General features: G+C 41.2%; 1 protein-coding gene across 1 annotated transcript in view; it reads right to left on the reverse strand.

Annotated features, from left to right (window-relative positions):
* Window positions 1-956: 956 nt before the first annotated feature.
* The window catches only part of LOC134742687 (uncharacterized), a 40,219-nt gene continuing 18,503 nt past the window's right edge, over window positions 957-22,672 (reverse strand). Inside the window, exons 2-10 of the mRNA XM_063675882.1 lie at window positions 18,193-18,301; window positions 13,796-13,979; window positions 10,914-11,075; window positions 10,368-10,538; window positions 9,071-9,148; window positions 7,408-7,595; window positions 6,644-6,781; window positions 5,317-5,407; window positions 957-4,765 (exon numbers count right to left, since the gene is read on the reverse strand). Coding sequence (XP_063531952.1) covers window positions 4,530-4,765; window positions 5,317-5,407; window positions 6,644-6,781; window positions 7,408-7,595; window positions 9,071-9,148; window positions 10,368-10,538; window positions 10,914-11,075; window positions 13,796-13,979; window positions 18,193-18,301 — 1,357 coding nt within the window. The 3' untranslated portion in view covers window positions 957-4,529. The remainder of the gene's footprint in view (window positions 4,766-5,316; window positions 5,408-6,643; window positions 6,782-7,407; window positions 7,596-9,070; window positions 9,149-10,367; window positions 10,539-10,913; window positions 11,076-13,795; window positions 13,980-18,192; window positions 18,302-22,672) is intronic.

Genomic DNA, 22,672 nt, shown 5'->3' on the forward strand with positions numbered 1-22,672 from the left:
ATAGATGTCATATAAGAAAAAGTGACGAAGCCCTCCAGTGGTGAAGGCCGGATTCGAACCGGCGTCTGTAACCAGCGATTTTCGACGCCGTGTCAAACACAAAAGCTGTCACTCGGACGCCACGTCACCGAAGTGTCAAAACTGAAATTGAACTTTATGCACATGCACGTAGGTGTATGTTGCTCTGTGGTCTTTGACCGATTAATCCGTCTTTGGCGTTGGACCTGCGGTGCCGATATATCCGTCATTGGCGTCCAAAAACGTTAACAATCGGGGCTAACGCCTTGAACCCCTAAACCACCCCTTCACGGAGGAACCGGTCCCATTTCTCGACTATGCCATCTTACTAAGTCTGTTTTTTTATTCCGTAGACTAAAATGACGTTTCGTGTAAGACATGACATTTCTTAGTACCACATGAAATGTCATTTTAGTCTACGGAATAAAAAAACAGGGCGTCTTTGACCAACTCTAGGGGCGAGCAGTATGTACGCAGTATTCCGTAAGTACCAATTTTGAGTAGGTACCTACCTACCAGTACCAGTACTACCAGTACTAGTATCAGTTGGTGTCAGAGATGTACAACTAGTGTTGGTAGGAACTTGAGTCTAAATCTGAATTTAAGGAACTATTCGTTTTCTAAAATAAATATTGAAAACCTGATTCTTTCAAATCTGGACATTCTTGGGTTCATTCTATTCAGAATCGACAGCATTCTCCATCCTTCTATTAAAAAAACGTCCATTCCATTACGTCACGTTTTAGTGTGAAAATGCCAAATTTCAACCAAATCGGTTCAGCGGTTGAAGCGTGAAGAGGTAACACAGACAGACAGACTTTCGCATTTATAATATTAATATGGATTATGGCATGGATTCGAATATGTAAAACAAAAGAGCGTGAAACACAAGCAGCATCGATGTTCTGAAAAGGGCTTGAGTTACAAAAAAACGCATATTTTATCGTAAAATATTAACGTATAATTCTTAACTATATATACAAAAATATCTATTCATAGTTCATACAACTCAACATCGAATATACACTTGATACGAATTTCCTAACTACATCCATCTTTACTCTGTTATGATTAACAACTCAGTCATAGAGCGTACACTCGCGGAACGTGTTTAGTTGAAGGGTAAACGTAACCCTTTGCCCGCCAAAGACGTCAACTGACGCTCCGCACACGATAAGCGTGGCGTTCAGAGGGTTAACCAGAGACCAGAATATAAAAAGGACTGATAATGCACCTCAATTTCCGTAGATAAGCTCAGACTGCAGTTTGCCCTTCACTTAACGTCACGCCATCTAGTGAGCGCTCTGGGAGAGTAAAAACTTGTCGTTAACAGTAATAGGCCCAACTTATTAGTTTAGTAGTTGTCTGTGGTAGAAAATCTACACATAAAAATATTCATATAATAAAATATAGATGAAAACAAATTCATTGTTGCAATCGGGCTAAACAAAATGCTTGTAGTTCTAAATTCTATGTACGTACTAATTATAGTCAACATAAAATATGACGCTATTACTTAAGGCAATTTAGGGGGAAGGTAGGTCGACTGTCTTAGTTTTTCTTACAGGGGGGTTGGAGTCTTGATAGTTCTTACGTAAGATCACAAAAATGCGCAAGTAAAGATTATATACTTCGAAAAAGCGCGTGCATCCGTGCGAGTGCCGACAAAGACAAACTATCAAGCCAGTTGATTATTTAAAAAAAATTTTTTACTTTTACAAAATAAAAGTTCCTAAAATTGTTTCTTTAAAAATCGAAATAAAAACAAACCCGATTTTTCCTTCAGATTCTTACGTAATAAATATTAAACAGGGGGGTAGGGGTCGAACTATTCTTATTTTTTCTTACATAGAAAAGGGAGGGGGTCAAAATATGCCAAAAATCGTCTTACGAAATGAATCGCGCCTATGTAAATAGAAAGTGCCCAAATATATCGTGTAGCACACCTTTGTCGATATAAAAATAAGGATGTGTCACTATCTATTTGATGCTTGTAATGAAATACCGGTAAAGCGTTTGTGCAATATACAACAAGATAACATGTAGGTAGGTAGGTACATTATTTATATATCTCTACTTTTAATAATACAGTGAAAATGGGATCTCAAAATTCAAAAATATGTGTACTAACAGAGAGTATTAGCTTAATAAATAATTATTAGTCTTCTCGTGTAGGCAATAAAAAAGGTGCGTGTAATAAAAATAGGTAATCACTGAAGACTGAATAGTCAATGTAATATTCCAATTCCAATTGCAACAAATCATTTGTCATATAAAATAACGCTCTGACTATTACCGTTGGTTCACAGCCATAATTAAGAACTAGAATCATTAACTATACTTCTACCTATATTTATTTACATTATGGGTGAATTCCATATTCTTGTACCTAAATATTAACCCTTAATTCGATAGAAAACACGGAAGGTCGTGAGATAAAACCTCGGTGCTCAATAGTTGCTTAATTCTGGTTAAGAAAAATTCAAAAAGCGGATTAAATAAATAAAATACAAAATTATGTCCAGTATTTTGAACGTTGCCGAATTATGGGTTAAAGCCTTAACTTAGATCTTAACCTTCTGGACGCCAATGACGGATATATCGGCACCGTAGGTCCAACGCCAGACGGATTAATCGGTCAAAGACCACAGAGCAACATAGACCTACGTACGTGTGCATAAAGTTCAATTTCAGTTTTGACACTTTGGTGACGTGGCGTCCGAGTGACCGCTTTTGTGTTTGACACGGCGTCGAAAAGGTTAATTCGTCTACAATGTAATCGATTCCTTCATGTTACGATTGTAAAGCCATACATTAAATAATTACACAATGAACCCAATTAATCTGCAAATAAAGTCAATCCTTTAATTATTTACAACTTTAATGAAATTCATCCTTATAAAATTACAACTTGGGCAAAGGCATTATGCATATTGTCAATGAAATCGTTATCTATTTCTAGATAAATTAAATATATCTAAGGTAAACAAAATAGCATATCTGTTTTGGAATGAGTTAATATTAACAATAAATATTAACATGACATGACACTTACTTAAACAACGATTCTAAATTAGATATCTAAAATATTTACGTATAAAATTTTCCAAACATATAACATTGGAGGTACAGTCAGTGTTTCCTAATAAGTACATTGCAATTAACAATTGAAACATACCATGTTATTGTTATTATAAATAAGGTGCATAGTATTTGCATTTATTACAATCTGTAGTGTTGAATAGGCATTTAATTTTAAAACCCGTTTCACCACTTAATACAAATATTAAGTGTTAGGTATGAAATTAAAGGATAATAATTAAGGACAGTCAGAATCCAAATGACTGCAAACACACATCGTTTCGCATGAAATATGATTTTCGTCTTCGGAGGTCAAACGTACACTGGTCTGGTTGCGAAGTGATACAAGCTTTGTGAAACAAGGTTGTTCTCTTATGCGACTTTTAATCAAAACTTAAACTTTAATATTCCACGAACCGAACATCGATTATTGTCATCGATACTTAGACTCTACTCCCGTCCCTTTTGTCTCAACACTTAGTCCCTAAAGTCACTTAACCGAATAAAAATAGATAAAAGTTCTTAAATGACTTAAATCCGTTAACGTTTAAACTTAAAATCGTCTTTGCACTAGACCGGCACTATATCGTCTAAATAAGCGTCCATTTAATTTTCCAGACACTGCACATTTATACTGTAATTAATAATCTCGTAGTGAGCGTAACAGGTGTGGAGTTTGTATTGAACTTCGCAGGTTCAGCGAGTTTTATTGAATGCCATTATGGTTGCATTTGGCGGTGTTACTTACCTATACCTATATCTTCACGCTTTGCTTTTGCTTTTGATGAGCGTTACGATGACCAATTGACCAGCCACCATAGCATTTTATTAAAACATCTTGTGTTGTAATTATTGGAAGTAAACACAATAACAACGATCGTTATTGGCCTAGTTTTATGACCCGGAGCCTACTAAGGTATATTGGACACTTAGATAATACTTAGGTAAAAGATCATCCGGACGAAGACGTAACTCATGGCTCAAAGATCTCCGAACATGGTTCAAACAGAGCACACGCTCATTATTCCGCGCGGCTGCGTCTAAAGTTCGTATAACCCTCATGATAGCCGACCTCCGGTAGGAGATGGCACTGGAAGAAGAAGAAGAAGATAATATGCGTGTTTAAAGTGGCGTATTCAGCAATTTCTTTACATGGCTGAGATTGATTGTATCTGCCATGAGGGCGTCCGGTGCCTATCGCACTTAGAACGACCAGTGGTTTACGCCACGGCCACGTTTACCGCGACAAGCGGTCAGCACGATCAGCAGGCGCCCCGACGTGGTCCCGCGTTTGCCGTGTAGAGTAATCACCCCACGATCGGCGCTAGCAGTAATCAGAATAGCAACATCCCGCTTAAAGACGCTCATGCGGCTCCCTTTTCACAAGATAGTTGAGGTATGACATCGGTAGATGACAGCAATGGTCCCGTTCACACGGGCTGCCATGCGCAGTCTCGGTCCCGGGGCTCGCGCTTGACGTGGTAGTCTCGGCAAGGCTGGAAGTTGACGTGGATGGTGACGGGGTGCAGCGGCGCGGGGAGCGCGGGGTGTGCGGGGTGTGCGGGGTGGGCGGGGTGCGCGGGGTGGGCGGCGCACGGCGAGGGGCCGAGGTGCCCGGCCCGCGCCAGGCACGAGTACTCCACGCTCAGGGGCACGTAGTACTTGCCTGCGATACGATGTTATGGTTTGGTTTAAGAATTTATTTCTCCAAAAGAATATTACAATTCACTCACAGAGAAATACAAACAAACATTATATACATTATTTACAGTGCACAAATAGCATAAAATATATTCTAAAACAGAACAAAGTAACTTTTTTTTACAAGAAAAAAGTGGGTATGTACAGTGTGAATCGGCAACTGGTAAGCTAGTACAGTACAGTGAAATTGTCGTCTAGATTTAGCGAACGCATGTTAGCTGTACACGCATTTACTAGACCGAGACTGTAATATATTACTCTACTCCGGCGTATTGTACCTATACGATAATTTAGATTGTTAAGTGCGTACGACCAGCCAGATGACGCCGTACAGCACAATCTACTTCACCTGTGTCAGCCGACGCTGATACTTGAATTAGCACGATTTTACTGTATTATGTAGCACAAATCTATTTTGGACTGCTTAATATTTTGTCTTCTTGGACTCTACAACTTGTCTACAACTCTATTGCTATCGATAACTCAGATAGTGGTAGGCGAGTAGCGAGTACTGACCGAGCGAGTTGAGCGCGAACACGGGCACGTACTGCGCGGGCGGCGCCGGCGGCTTCTCGTAGTGTTGGTGCTGGGAGTCGCTCGACGTGTCCTGTAGAACGATTAGTTTATATTATTATATATGAACGACAATGACTAACTACTGACATGTCTATAGATATATAGGGCGCTGGTTGAGGGGAGCTGCCACCCCCAGGTTTTCATCTGGTCCAGAAAATTATCTTTAGTTATTCAGCGTCCCGCGCGTACTCCATGGAGCCCGCCGAGTTGGAGGTGGTGGAGAGCGCCGGTTTGGTGGCGCTTTGCCGCTTGTGGCCGTAGTTCTGACTGGATGTGGAACATACCTGTGGCGAGGTGTCCGGCGGTCCTCCATGGAGCCCGAGTTGGAGGTGGAGGTGATGGAGAGCGCCAGTTTGGTGGAGCGTCGCCGCTTGTGGCCGTAGTTCTGACTGGATGTGGAACATACCTGTGGCGAGGTGTCCGGCGGGTCCTCCATGGAGCCCGAGTTGGAGGTGGAGGTGATGGAGAGCGCCAGTTTGGTGGAGCGTCGCCGCTTGTGGCCGTAGTTCTGACTGGATGTGGAACATACCTGTGGCGAGCTGTCCGGCGCGTCCTCCATGGAGCCCGAGTTGGAGGTGGAGGTGGTGGAGAGCGCCGGTTTGGTGGCGCGTCGCCGCTTGTGGCCGTAGTTCTGACTGGATGTGGAACATACCTGTGGCGAGCTGTCCGGCGGGTCCTCCATGGAGCCCGAGTTGGAGGTGGAGGTGGTGGAGAGCGCCGGTTTGGTGGCGCGTCGCCGCTTGTGGCCGTAGTTCTGACTGGATGTGGAACATACCTGTGGCGAGCTGTCCGGCGGGTCCTCCATGGAGCCCGAGTTGGAGGTGGAGGTGGTGGAGAGCGCCGGTTTGGTGGCGCGTCGCCGCTTGTGGCCGTAGTTCTGACTGGATGTGGAACATACCTGTGGCGAGCTGTCCGGCGCGTCCTCCATGGAGCCCGAGTTGGAGGTGGAGGTGGTGGAGAGCGCCGGTTTGGTGGCGCGTCGCCGCTTGTGGCCGTAGTTCTGACTGGATGTGGAACATACCTGTGGCGAGCTGTCCGGCGGGTCCTCCATGGAGCCCGAGTTGGAGGTGGAGGTGGTGGAGAGCGCCGGTTTGGTGGCGCGTCGCCGCTTGTGGCCGTAGTTCTGACTGGATGTGGAACATACCTGTGGCGAGCTGTCCGGCGGGTCCTCCATGGAGCCCGAGTTGGAGGTGGAGGTGGTGGAGAGCGCCGGTTTGGTGGCGCGTCGCCGCTTGTGGCCGTAGTTCTGACTGGATGTGGAACATACCTGTGGCGAGCTGTCCGGCGGGTCCTCCATGGAGCCCGAGTTGGAGGTGGAGGTGGTGGAGAGCGCCGGTTTGGTGGCGCGTCGCCGCTTGTGGCCGTAGTTTTTGTATGGCGCGCCGCGCACCGTCATGTCCGTCGCCTGAAAATTGCACTACATTATTAATTTTGTTAGTGGTGTATCACTCAATTTTCGGGTTCTTGGATCGCGACAATTCAAGGATGTAATTGAGGAAAATTCAGATTAGCGAATTGAACAGCCTGTCCAGTTGTCGAGAGAGAGAGAGAGAACGTGTCATGCGATAGGGAGGGACATCATAATTCGAGGCTTTTCATTGACAAACATCGAACGTAGTACCTATTATGCTGCATGCTGCACAATCTACTATAACAGTTTTCTTTGAGAGAATTAAAAATACATGGAGTTCCATGTTCAAGCACTCGACAGAAAATCGTATTGACAAACCAGCTATAGTCTGCATCTTCTCAAATGATTTGAGACCCTAATTTGTTAAACAAGTCATTGTTTCTTTTGTGCGAGCGGTCGTCCATTGCACGCACTCCGAGACAATGGCACACAATGGCCGACAGCTCGCATAAAAGAAACAATGGCTTTTGTTTAACAGATTAGGTTCTTAGATGTAAAAATCATTTGAGAAGATTTATTCTACATATAGTACCTACCCCTATAGTATAAACCTACCTACGCCTATAGTATAAAGAGCCTATATAGCACAGCAGTGTAAAGAACACATATAAACAGCTTACCTCACAATCCTGTGACCTCGAAAACCTTCTCTCAATGGAGTTCTTGAACTTGTACGAGTGTAAGAAGTCCTCGCCGTGTTCGGGCTTCCTTATGGTCCGCAGCGTTAGCTCCCTCTTGCGGTGCCCGTCCAGCGCCATGGGCTCGCCCCCCGGAGGCGCCTCGTCGGGTGCTGCGACCACGTTGGTCACTGGAATCAATGCGAGAATGCGAGCGAGTGATAACCGCTTCATACATCATCACACAAAAGGCTCACTATTGTATAAAAAAATATAGTTTATTACTCATATAACAATAAAGATAAGTTAAAAACTTAACAAGTCACTAAAAATCGATTGAATTTAAACTGCTGTGAGACATACTAACAAAAATCGATTCTAACAACTCGTCCCGCGCTCGTCCAGACGCAAAGGTGCCCATCACGATCGCTCTTTTGCCACGCAGCCTCTTCATCAGGATTGACCTGGAACGTGGGTCATGACCTCTCTCCCATAAGCGCCGCTCAAATTATTTATTCTTACAGCTTACATCAGCAGTCACGAAATTTTTAGAAAATTAGGGAAAGAATTAGGTAAAAAATTTAGGCTTCTGATTTAAACCAGCTTAATATAAATAAGGAAGTAGATTCATTACAGTATTTATGTTTTCAAAACATGTACAGAAATGAAAATTGATTTTTTTTTCTAATCAATTTCCTTTATTTATTGTGTATCGATTAAGTAAGACACACGAAGATTCATTTAAAATTCGGCCTAATCTTAAAATAAATTCCAAAAGTACACATAACCATCCCTTACGTAGGTCCCAGGTAGCATTTATACGTTATTGTGATGTCCGTTACGTCATTATGACGTATAAATGACGTCATTATGACGTATTAATGACGTCATTATGACGTATTAATAACGTCATTATGACGTCTCTGACGTCACTACTACTAGGGTATTAATCTTTTAAGGAGTTTAGGGGCTACAGGGGCATGTGTCGTCCTGCCTTTGCCCTAAATTTACTGAGCACACATTAGCATTGCCAACGATGGTTTTTAAGAGCCCATCACCGTGCACACTAGCGCCACTGCTAAATAATTGTGATTATTTAAATTAAACGATAGATATTTAAAAAAGGCTGCTACGTGCTGTATTTTGTATTGAGGTACCATTTGAATACATCAAACTAGTTTTTATGTTGCTGGATTCGTCGATCTATGAACTCAAAACAAAAACGGCCGTTTTAACTTTGGACGCATAGATTGACGAATCTAGCAACGTTACGTAAAATGTATTCAAAAGGTACTTAAATACAAAATACTCGTACAGTACGTAGCGGCGGTCTTTCTTATTTAAGTATCTATCGCAAAATTTAAATAATCACAATTAATTAGCAGTGGCGCTAGTGTGCACAGTGATGGGCTCTTAAGAAAGCTAAGGTTGTATGGCGGGAACAAGTTGTTATTTTATTTTTGTGAAATTGACTTAGTGTTTGATCTCGAACTAAACTTTAAAAGGATTAATAAAGCTATGGGGAAGGTAACTGTTTTTTGATTGTATATGGTTTCATTAAGGTCTCCCTATCTCTCTTCCTTATCGTATGGAATCTAGAAGAGCGCCATTTACAATTATCTTTCACCGGCCTTCCCCATACAGCCAGGTTTTAAAGCTAATTTACCGGTGCGATTGCGATCCGGCATAGTCCTTGGCACCGCCAGACCTCGAAGTGTGCGTACTGCTATAGAGATGAGACCTTCTGTGAAATTACTCTCAGACTTTATATCTTGCTTGAAATTTGGTGATCATACGAGTATGTAAGTACCCGTATATTGACAATTGGGGACATTTTATTGTGAAAAGAGTATTCTGGTAATATTTTTAGTAGAAACAATGCCTTCGTAAAAGCGCAATTGGGACCTAATAGTACATATATATTACCTAAATAAGCGTACGAGGTAACTTTCAAGAAAGTCTTGTTTTTTCCCATAAATGACTCCTAAGTCTAGTAGTAATTTAAAAAGTAGGAAATGAACACTTGGCAGCTGTTTATGGCATACCGGTTACCGGCAAGTATATTATACCTACTCTCTCTTGCCAAGTCGATGCTGCATGAGTTTGTAATCAATAATCTTGAAAATATATTCTTTTCGGGTGAATTTTAGCCCTACGGAGGCGGAACGCGCGCTCGACGACATCGTTTTAAGCAATGACGAATAAATGATTTATCTATCTATCTAGATAGAGATAGATCTTTATTTGCATACCAGTATGTTACATAGGTACATATATTAAAATATCTTTTAATAACTATACCTAATTATACACTTTTTACCTATACACTAGGATACAACTATACCAGTTAAAGTATTATATATTTAAAGTACAAGTTATTAATATTATCATCCTCTATAAATTCAGCTATTGAGTAGTAACATTTATCCACCAGCTTACATTTTAGACGGTTTATGAAGTTTGAATCTGTTTGTTCGGTTTTTAAATATATATGTAGGGATATTTTATTATAAATTTTTATGGCTCTGTAATACGGTCCATAGTCAGGTTTAGACGGGACAATCAAATTGCCAATTTGATTGTGAATCTCTCACTACCTAGCGTCCACACGTTAAGATGACGATGCACAATTACTACAAATAAAATATATTCTATTCTATTTTATTCTATATTTTCTTTACTTAAAAACAAAAAAAAAATACCGATCTCTTATTATAACCCCGGTTATCTTCACGAAGCAAGCGTGTAGCCAACGGCGAAGCCTTCTGGTTTGTCTATGACTAAGAGCCACCCCACACTATTATTAGCGTCTTTTGAGCGTCGGCGTTTAGTCGCCGTTATGAAAAATGGCGTCGATGCGCAGTTGCGACAACGTTGCGTCGAGCAGCAGCCATAGAGTTGACTAGCCGCCCGACGCTCGGGAGACGCTAGTGTGGGTGGCCCTAACACGTACTAGTTCGTACCTCTATCGCACTCCATCGGGTACTGATCGGGCTGTTGATAGGGCTCGGGCTGCGGCGGTTCCAGCCGGCGTGCGATCCCGCCGTCGCGCGGCACGTGGCTATGCGAGGAGCTGGAGGAACTGGCGGTCTCTGAGGAGGAGGTGGGGTGCCGCTTCTCGCGGGGGGCTTCGCCTGGGGAGTGATGAAGAGTGAACACCATTAGACGATGAAAGTTTATTTTTGAAGGCTTAAGAAGGCTAGAGACTTTACCTTGGATGCTAAACTTTAGGGATCAGTTTAACGTGTACACAATGCGTTCGCCTTAATTCGTGCATTCGCCTATAACCCAGCATCTCCACCATTCAATATTTTAGACCCAAGAGGCTAATTTAACTGAAACCAGCAGTGACACCAGCTGCCAACTTTCCAAGAACCTGGTAAACTCTGCTAGATATATAATTATAATCCACAGAGTCCTGGGGTAAAGGGTAAGCAGTATGTACCTATACCTATATTGTGCTTATTTCTGGCTAAACATACAGCAGGATAAATAATTCCAAAGTCTACCTTTAGTAATCATCTCGACGTGTCTCTGCAGATGCGAGGCCAGCTGCACACACAGCCCGTCCGCCGGCCCGTAGCCTTGCACCTCCGCGAGGAACCTGGCCGCCTCGACGACCGCCTCCTGGAAGCCAGCACGGAACTCCTCGCCCGCCACACGCTCGGCCGCTAGAACAGAATCCGCGACAACATGGAACTGATGCACTGGTGCCAACGCATCGGATTAAGCATACCCTGCCTAAGCAAAACATCGTCATCGCTAGGGCGTTGCCCGGCTTTTGTTATGGCCGAAGACTGTCCGAAGTCTTTAAAACGTTTTAATACAGATCGGCGTCTTTGACCAACTCTAAGGGCGAGCAGTATACGCGCTTGCATCTATACAAATTCCTTAATTCCTTACGGAATACGGAAAACGTTTTTTACAGATAATCGGTAACTCTGTCAAGATATTCCAATTCAGTCGTTTTAGCATTTGTTTTTTTCTTTTTTCAACGGTTTTGTTCAAAAGGTTAGCTTAGCCAGTTGTACGGTGGAATTTAATTTCAGTACCATTTCGTCACTTTTATATTGATTGTCACTGTGACAAGGTACGAAATGGTACCTACAGAATTTTTTTTTACTGTACACAGAGTCAAATATTCCTCCTTCCATATTACCTATTTTTCTTCTTTCGCGACGAAATATCTCAAGATGAAGCCGGTCAGTTATTCGGACCACGGCCTTTAGAAAAGGCGGCCAGACGCGTGCTTCGCTTGTTACTATACTCGTGCTCATTTATTTATAATATTAACACCATTGCCACTTCACGATTTACACGACGATTTTACGATCTAAATTTATGCACGCAGTGAGTACTAGATAACTTCTAGAACAAAAAGAAACGACGGAAAATCTGATCTACGTTGACAAGTTATGCGAAGTAAGTTTAGTGTCACATGCGTTGCATTTCTAATTAATATTATTAAAAATACGCAAGCGATATTTTTTTATACATATTACGTATGCCTACGTATCATATGCTATTTCGTTCATCGAAACAGAATATTAAAGGTATTTTTAAGGTAGTACTTCTAAGTGCAACATAAAGAGCCAATCACTAGCTCACTAGCGCCACTGCTAAATAATTGTGATTATTTAAATTAAACGATAGATATTTAAAAAAGGCTGCTACGTGCTGTATTTTGTATTGAGGTACCTTTTGAATACATCAAACTAGTTTTTATGTTGCTGGATTCGTCGATCTATGAACTCAAAACAAAAACGGCCGTTTTAACTTCGGACGCATAGATTGACGAATACGGCAACGTAAAAACTACACACAAAATACAGTATGTAGCGGCCCCCTTTTTTAAATATCTATCGTTAAATTTAAATAATCACAATTATTCAGCAGTGGCGCTAGTGAGCACGTTAATGGGCTCTGAACAAGTCCGCGGGTTCCCTATCTTTAAAAAATAACGGGCGAGGAGCTGTCATCCGCGATAAAACATAAAAAGTAAATCCTGATTGCCAGACAAGTCTAACCAAATCTGACCAGCGGCGGTCTGACGAACTAAGTAGGAGTAAATAAATTATTGAGAAGGGTTATTTGAAATTACTGTCAATAGTGTCAATCGATTCTTGTTAAACAAATCAGAGTTGTAATAAAACTCAGATCAATGAGGGCGCGTATGAATTCGCCGCTAGGGGCGCTAGTGTAGATGATGGTCTTCGCAAAGTTCGAAATGTCAAATATCACTTGTCACTTCAATGACTGACAGCTGTTCTTTAGTCTTTTGGACCACCATCAACAGAGGCGCCAACTGGTGAGCAAAAAAACGATAGCCCTCATTACTACCTAGCTGTTTCTTTTACCTATCCCAGGCCAAATTAACTGTTGTCCAATTTTCATTGTTTCTCCTAACCCTAAAAGATATCATAGTTTAGTTTAGTTTTTTTTATTTAACTAGATAATTATTTATAAACTGAAATAGAGAACATACACTAAAGAAAAAGTGACCAATTATTTAGTGACAAATAGATAATTATTTATTTCCATAAATATTTACAATCAGTTCACAAAACAACATTTAGTTTTCATAGTTTTATAACATTTAGTTTTTAAAAATGAATTTACATATACATACAAGGAAGGACGGATGCAGGGAATTCATACTCGTACACCTAGTAGGTACCTATAGTATGAATCTTCTCAAATGATTTTTACGCCTAAGACCCTCTGTTAACACTTTCGCAACCGGACAAAATTTTGAACAATACCCCAGAAACCGGTCGTCTATAGCTGCGTATAAAACAACCCGCTGGGCGGGTTGTCCGGCATCTGAGCAAAGTTCACGAGTGCCTACCAGGCACTCAAAGTCAAAGTGTTAAACAAAAGCCATTGTTTCTTTTGATTGAGTGGTTGGCCATTGTGTCTGAGCGCGTGCCATGCGCTTGTAATGCAACAATGGCTTTTGTTTAACCACTTAACAGATTATGGTTTTAGGCGTAAAAATCATTTCAGAAGATTCATACTAGTTTTTGGACTTTCTTTAAGTAATGCATTAACAATATTTACGATTTATTTAAAAATGGCTTGATTACGGTGTATTTAGTACTAAACAAGACATAGAAGTTATAATAAGGTATCTACTAATTAACTAAACTACACTAGCCTAATCTACAAAACATTAACCGATGTGACCCGTTACCCCTGCATTCGCCCTTTCATCTAACACAAATCTCAATAGAAACAACCCTCCTGAATAACCCATCGGCGCCCTTACATCCTTACCTCAGCTACCTCATTACCTCAAACTCAAAACTGGCAACCCGTGCGGCTAACAACTCCACCGACATAGTAAAGACATTACCGTAGTCGCTGCCCTAGGCAAGGCCATGGTACAAACCATTGGCTCGCTCCTGTAAGAACTTGAGGTGTCGGATGGCCATCTCGATGATCTCGGTTTTCTCGACGCGACCGCGGCCCTTCTTGAGGTACTCGGGCGGGATGAGGCGGGACAGGTCCGCGAGGCAGTTGTTCATACGGTCCCGCCGCCGCTTCTCGATGATTCGGTGGGACATCGGGTCTTGCTGTGGACGAAAGGGAACGTGATAGGCTTTTTCGTGTTACTTAGTCAGTACGTATAATATAGGTAGGTAGAATACTATTTATACAGGAAAACCTGACCATAAATTTTCACAGTAAAAAAAAAGGTTTACAGGTAAGCAAACACAGTTTAGTATGTGCTTGCTTAGCTACTAAAGCGATAAAAGAAGTAAGTTTATAAACTGTAATAATATTTACGTAGCTTTTTTGCGTAAAGAGACTAGAAAATCTTAATATTAACGATTAAAACTAACGCAGCGTCTCACGTAAGCGAACACCTCGCGAACGCGAAGCGAAGCGGCGCGGCGCGGCGCGTCGGACTTACGGCGTTCGCGTTTAGGACGTCTTCTATCTATAGGTATAGTATGAATTTTCTCAAATATAAATATTTACACAATCAACAATCATCAATAAAATATAAATAAACAATAAATTGTTACCCGGGTCATAAAAACAAATCGATTGACTTTTATATAAACAAGAACATAACATAACAGATAACAGAATCGACTCCATGATAGTTTCTATAAATACAAACCGTGTAAGAATCAACATACCTACATTCATTTATTACATAGTACCTATTATATATTATATATATAGGTAGGTACTATATACACATAGACATATGCATAAACATAGATAGACTGCTAAAATCCTTTTCGTCGGATAAAAATAATCCTACGACTAAAATACTCTCAGCTGCACTTTTAGCTGCAAACAGCGGTCTAAAATTATCGAAGTATTCATCAACAGATCAACACGTACGTGCACACGTTTCTCACTGTAGGAACGAAACTACGCAGTAGCAACACGTCACGTCTAGGTTTAGGTATGGACGAGTCAGGCGGATGAGACAATTAGTCGAGAGAGAGTAGTTTGAGGCAGGTCAGGGTAGGGCTACCGAACACCTGCAGTCTGCAGTCCTCCCGAGACAAGACTATTATCCAGTGGCGTAACTAGGGGGTGGGGGGGGGCAGAGAGGGCAAGTGCCCCGGGCGCCATCCACGGGGGGGCGCCAAAATGGGCAAAAGGCAGCAGCAGGGAAACTTTTGTCAGTCGTCAGGGGGCGCAAATTTAGTGACTGCCCCGGGCGCCATATCCTCTAGCTACGCCCCTGCTATTATCAATTAGCTACATGCATGAATTTTTTGAAAGATATCAATTAGTTCGACTTGTAACCCACAAACTTTCGAATTGCGAAAATAAATGTGGCGCGCGCCTCGCGCACCGCGATTAAAACTAACGCAGCGTCTCACGTAAGCGAACACCTCGCGAACGCGAAGCGAAGCGGCGCGGCGCGGCGCGTCGGACCCACGGCGTTCGCGTTTAGGACATCTTCTATAGGTATAGTATGAATTTTCTCAAATGATTTTTACGCCTAAGGCCCTAATAATCTGTTAAACAAAAGCCATTGTTTCTTTTATGGGAGTGGTTGGCTTCTGTATTAGCCACGTGGCAAGGCAACAATGTCCTATAAAAAGCAACTATATCGTGATAATTTTAAGGTTCAAATTTATGTAATAATATGAGCGCTCGCCTACATTGAGGTGGTCGATCGCCCTATATTACGAAAACATGTTAACTCGTATGAGCTCTGTTACATGGATTTGAACCTTAATCCTACCACGATACAGTTGCTTTTTAAATGACATTGTTGCATTGCCAACAGGAGCTCACCGCTCACATAAACAATGGCTTTTGTTTAACAGATTAGGGTCTTGGGCGTAAAAATCATTTGAAAAAATTAATACTATATCAAAGGATTGATTCACCCCGCGCCGCATCGCTTCGCCTCGCGTTCGCGTGTTGTTCGCCTACGTAGTAAAAAAAGCGCGCGGCCTGTGTCGTCAAATTAGCAATAAGTAGCATTTTTCTATCTCAACTATCTCAAGCAAACGAAATTCATCCCAATTTTATATACAACAAGGTTCAAATCAAAAATAGGAAGGTCTTGTATGGTGGGCCTTACGAGGTTAAAAGACCCTGCATGAACTGGTAGGGAATTTGTAATTACAGAATCATTTTAGATCCATTCTTTGTAAACAGTAAAGTCTACCTATGATATGAATGAAGCGTCTCGACATACAATCATGTGGTTAGAATTTTGCTGATTTCATGTAACCGTGGATCCATTACTATTTACTACCTATAGGTAACTATAACGTTGACATTTATTCTAAATGATTTCTGTAAACCTTAGTAGAAGCCCGGCACGTGGTACACGTGCGGTGCGTTACGCGACTTGCCCGCATTAAAATGCAGCCTTGGCCAGAAATATGCTGCTCCCGAGATTTTCATGGAAAAAATGGTTGTCTGTAAAGTCGGTTTACGGACGATAATTTTGCGTGATAACGTCATAAGAATGGTCAAGTCACGTTACTCCACAACGTTACCATGGAGATCTGTCCACAACGTGACACTTTCGTGCATGCTACCGGTGTTCATCGATTTATAAGACGTTATCACGCCAATAACTAATATATTTACGGAAGTTTGTAGAACTTTAAATGAAAAATGAACCTACTTCACAAGTGTATAAAATGGCATTTTATGGGACTATTTATCAGCAAATCGACTTAAAATATATATTTACAATGCATGTGCTCAAAAAGTGCGTTTCCTACGGAGCCATAGCATGCGGAAAGTACTACTTTTCCGCACTAGTGCTTTTTGTTTTCATTTTTTTTTTACAGTAAATATGGTGCTACTTTCTCGCACTAGTGCGGAAAAGAGCACTTTTCGTGCATATGTCGAAAGTTTAAAGGGCCATATGTACTGTAAAACGTTGTACGATACACGTGCGAATAGGTAATTTGCAACTCGTGTCGATTTAAAACACTCCTTTTAATAATTAAACTTATTTGCCATGATATGTTTTTTTTTAAATTTTTATTTAAAAAAGCGCTGGTGGCCTAGCGGTAAGAGCGTGCGACTTGCAATCCGGAGGTCGCGGGTTCAAGTTCAAACCCCGACAAACAAATGTGTTTTTCGGAACTTATGTACGAAACATCATTTGATATTTACCTATATACCAGTCGCTTTTCGGGGAAGGAAAACATCGTGAGGAAATCGGACTAATCCCAACAAGGCCTAGTTTCCCCTCTGGGTTGAAAGGTCAAATGGCAGTCGCTTTCGTAAAAACTAGTGCCTACGCCAATTCTTGGGATTAGTTGCCAAGCGGACCCCAGGCTCCCATGAGCCGTGGCAAAAATGCCGGGACAACGCGAGGAAGATGATGATGTGTTTTTTTAATTACTCGCACAATGCATAGTAAAACATTGTATGATACACGTGCGTAAAGATGCTTTCCGCACTTGTTGCATAAATAGCTATTTTATTATTTATTAATAAGATTGTTACAAAACATAAAAAAACATCTATATTAGTAAGGGTATAGCCCTAGTCAATCTTTAGATAAGTTTAAACCCTAATCTGACTATAAAATCGCTATAACACCAGCCGTCATTCAAACAAGTCGAATTCGCCTCCAGGTACAGAAATACGAGATAGTCCAGCATAATTGGCATTAGGCCGGAGCGTGGCGGGCCACGTGCGGCGTCCACGTTGTACAACTCGCTCGCCTCGGCCACGTAATTCCTACTCTACGGACTAGAAAAATATACTTTATAACCCTGAACTAAGGTCTAAATTGCAATGGATTTGATCGGTGACTTGGATCTTTTAGTGGACGAGGTATTTGACACTGCAATCGGGTTTTTATGTCATTGGTGTGTCGCTATTGCGTTTCGGACTAGATACAAGTCTGTAATATTTTTTCTTTTAGGCGTCATGCTATTTTTGGCCTAGGACTAGGACTTATTAATAGGCAAACTGACTCAGTAAACTACGAGATCCATAGACAAGTGAAATCTTGATTATAGCCCAAGCACGTTGAGCACCCTTGTCTTGCGCAGCGCAGATAACTGCGGCCGGGGTCAAATATAACTAGAGAATTGGGTAGAATTTTAACTGGTTATCTATTAGGATTTTTTATCCAAAAGTGGAAAAATTACTGCCTTGGGTGAGACTTGGACTCACGGCCTCTGGATCCAGACCTACCATAAATTATATCAAATTCCTATGAAATTATGTTGTAATTACAATTGTGCTGCAATACTTTGTCGCTGCCAAATCGGTAGTTAGAGGGAGTACAAATGCAAAAGTAGTTATAAAAGCGGGCATGTATAAACTTGCCCTGGCGACCTTCCCCTTCTTCAGAAAGCCGGCCTGGTAGTCCTCGTCCTCTGAGGGTGCCGCGAAGCCCAGTTGCTCGCCATTCCGGAACTCCTCTGTCGTGTTGTAGCTGCAACAAGACAAAAATACGTTGTTAAACAACTTTTTTACAAGAAAAGAACCGATTTCATTTTAAACTTCAAGAACATAGTGCCAGTATTCTATGGTATTATCAAAACTCCTTAACTTAAACCTGTAAAAATTACAGATTGCCTCAAGAACCTTTTTTAGAATTTTTTGAAAAATTATTTTGCACGCGTCTGGCAAAGTTAAAGACCCGATCAAATCGTCTGGCATAATTTTTTTATGGCTATTTAGATATTCAATTTTCACTTGTAGAAATTAAAGATTGCCTCAAGAACATTTTTTGGGCACCAAAAAAAATCTTTAAAATTTTAAGGGTTGATTTAGACCCGCTACCCTGCAGCCAGACTTGCATTCCTGAGTTAGGGTATGATAGGAGAAGTATGAGGCAAATTTTCAGCTTGAATCAAGGACCTATTCCAAAATGTCTACCAGCTCTCCGTCTACCTGCTTCACCATTGCGACACCCTAAAATCCTGATGAAGCGACGCCCTGGTGAAGGTCGCAGGAATTCGGTGGATGCGAGCGGCACAGGATCGGTCGGAGTGGCGAGCCTTGGGGGAGGCCTATGTCCAGCAGTGGACGTCTATCGGCTGACATGATGATGATGATGATGAAAATCCTGATAGTAGAATGCAAAAGTACCTAGTTAAACTATAATATCTCGTATACTATTACAGATTACAAAACCATTTTATTCCTCACTCTGTACCTATACGTTTAGTTACGGTGGGATCGGATTAGGACAAGACCTTTACGAATTATTTGATCTTCAAGGCATACTCTACAAGAATATAGCTTATACAAGTGTTCAAGGTTTTTGGCGATTTAAGTTGCCCGTGGCTCCATCACCACAGAAGCATGCATATTTAACGTCTCACGTTTTTACATCTCATGACGACCGAATATCATATACCTACGACTTCACGTGTTGACTGGAGCTATTATGATGATTTGTCGTTATTGAGGTATTCCACCTCCACCTATCCAAATTCTGGTCCAATGTGTATTTGCATCTCACATTTTGCTTAATGAGAGAGTGAGATGCAATGCACATTGGACCAATAAATTGGACAGGTGGAATTAACCACCCTTAGTCATTCTCGCGACGTGGTTTACTCGTATAAATATAAAGTAACATAAATAATAAATAGAAAGCTTTTATTTCAGGCAGTCGTACCCAGTGCATACAAAAGTAAAGTAAAATATAAGTAAGTAGGTGAGAAAGTAAATCTTATAGGATTTTATAGGTATAGGTAAATCTTATTCGAACCGCGGCCCGCGGTCCGCCATTTGATGACCCCTGCCATAGAGATTGCGATTCCTGATCTATTATGCCTATATCGGCTATATCATAGAATAGAATTACGCATATCTCAGAATAGATATTTTTTACAATAGTCCCATTCTCATATTTGTTGTACGCGCCAGGTAGTCACTTACCAATTCAGAACCTACTTACGACAGCTTTTGAATTTATTCATCAACACAACGATGAATAAATGATCCGATTGTCATTCAGTATACAATATGTTGGTAAAAATCGGCCAAGAGTAAGTTCCGAGCAAAAACATCAGTGTTCTGTAGGGTCTACCGCGAAAATCAAAATTTCCTTGGCTGCCTCACCTGCCTCTGTTATTCGAATATGTAAGAGCGATCAGAGTTGCCATATGGAAAAATGGAAAATCCTAACAAAAGTTCGGACATCACCCTAAAAATCCTGACATTTCCTGGTCGGTCATTTCACGCAAAATGTATCCCTTTTAGCTTTAAGGGATTCCCTTATTCCTTTCGCGAGCCACTAGCGCTATATCTATTCTCGCCACCATATTTTGGCTTGGTAAAAAGAGAGAAGTTATGGTTTTTAAGGCCGGTAACAAATGCCCCTCACATGTGCCCCCTGTTCGACTCAACGGGACCGCTCTCGAGAGTCAATAAGTTTAAATACTTAGGGCATATTGTTACCGACGACTTAAAGGACGATGAGGATATAGAGAGAGATCGGAGAGCGTTATGTGTAAGGGTGAATAATGAATATGCTGGCCCGAAGGTTTGCTAAAGTTCAAAAGCGGTAAAACGTAAAAATAACTGTTTAAGGACTTTAAGGCATTTTGTTCATCCTTTTACACAGGTAGCCTTTAGGTCAGCTATACCACCTTTGGCCTATTATCGACGGGATGACGTTGACGCCGTTTCGTTTGTTATTTAACAATTTTAACGCATATCAAGTGAAAGAACATATTACCTATATCCTCTTTGCGAAAATTCATTATTTGTTTGTCTATCGCTCTTACATATTCGAGCAGTAGGTTGACGATTTTATTTTATCATGTTTGTACGAAACCCTAAAAATATAAATATTATGATGCGTTGTGACTCGAAGAATAAACATGCCGGCCGGTATACATTTATACTTGTCGTAATCATAACTCATATTGATATGGTACACGTAGCAATTCATGTGCGCTTATATTTATTTTGTAAAGTTCTAAAGTTATATTAATATGTACCTATACTTTTCGTGTCACGTTGTAGAGAAAATATATTTGTAATTTTGTATATAAGAGGATACAAGATCAAATAGTAGCAAAGGGAGCAACATGACACATATATATACGGCGTGGGCTTATATAGAACATTTTTTTTCTGATACTAATAGTAATAGATATTAATTAAACGTGAAACGAAAACGCGTCAGTTCGTGCCATGTTGTGGGGGCGTGGCCACCGATAATTAGAATAGAATATAGAATAGAAATAATTTATTCAGACAACACATATATAGCAAATACAAGACAAAGATAAACAAAACAGTAGAAATAGAGATGTGAAGCCGAAATGGTCTCCACTCAGCAATGCAGCTGGAGCTGGCACGACTAGCGTGGTCAACGGCGCTGGTTTTCTGTGGAGCCAGCGGAGTATGCGGGACAGCATAGTGCGGGACGGGAAACGTTGTGGACGAATTAGAAGCCTAAGTTTTATAATTTGTAGAGGCCTTAATGCTTCTGGTACTACACGTGGTAGCGTCAAATGACACACAGTCAGGGCTACCACTGTTACCAGATACAAATTTAAAATTACCTGACAAAATTCCTGATTTGCGAACATCAGGGGCCCGTTTCTCAAAAGCTTGTAACTTGTAATACAAGCGGATGTCACTTTTTGACAGTTTTTGTTAAAAAGGGACTTCCACTTGAATTACAATTTTCAAGCTTTTGAGAAACGGGCCCCTGGTAACCCTAGTCACGTGTGAACTTGCGTCATTGTCACCGTAGCCTTCATCATATATTCTCGGATAAACAAACGTACATTAATTATGCGTTCATTAATGCTTGTGCTGTTTACGGTAGGTACCTAAAACATTGATAACGGTTTTATAACCATGCAATAATAAATTTTAATTGAAGAAAGATAGCTGGGACGATTTGGAAAATTATGTATTTATAGAGTCAGAAACCAAATCGGCAGCGATATTGATAGTACAGACTGTGCAAGTGTTCTTTCTTTTCTTTTCTTGATGGACTTGAGGGCGGTGTTGCCCGTAGCCAATGTCACGTAAAAGGGTAGGAACAAAATAAATGCTCTTAGAGCACGACGCTGTTCGGTGGTTGTTGTAGTTGTCTCGTAAAACCGATAGCTGGATTTTACGAGAAGCACGTGGACTACCGGCCGTTGACTCCAAAATGGTGGTTAAACACGCTTTGAGATTAATTCTCCATTCACTGCACACTACCACATTAGATTATTGTATAATAAAGCTATCGATATTACACTTTAAACAATATTAATGAGCAAAAAACAAAGGAATTAATCACGAGGCTACTATCAAGATGGCGTTCGAACCGGAAGTCTTCTGTGCAAGTGTTATTTTAAACGTCAAACTTCTATGAAATTATGAAGTTAAATAACACTTGCACAGTATGTGCTGTCAAATCGCTGCCGAGTTAGCTTGGTCTCACTCTAAAAAAAACCGTATGCTAAGCATTACTGCGCGAAGTGAAGCGGCGCGGCGCGGCGGGCCCACGGCGTTCGCAACGAGATCGCCCACGTAGGACACTTCTATAGGTATCAAACAATAGTTATTTGTTATACAAGGGTGCAAAGTTCTACCCGCGAGTGTAGAATTGAAACACGAGCAAGCGAAAGGACTCTATATGTGAACCACGAGCGAAACGAGTGGTTCTATAGAATAGAATCCAGAGCGTAACGAGTGTTTCAACACACGAGAAGTAAAATACATTTGCGCCCGTGTGTAACACAAAACTTCACCTCACTATAGCTAGGAAAGTGCAACATCCACAGGCGTTAGATCATCTTCATCACTGGAATCACTCATTGCTTTACGATATTATAACAGA

Source organism: Cydia strobilella, chromosome 7, assembly GCF_947568885.1.
Source record: "Cydia strobilella chromosome 7, ilCydStro3.1, whole genome shotgun sequence".
Classification (NCBI taxonomy): Eukaryota; Metazoa; Arthropoda; class Insecta; order Lepidoptera; family Tortricidae; genus Cydia; species Cydia strobilella.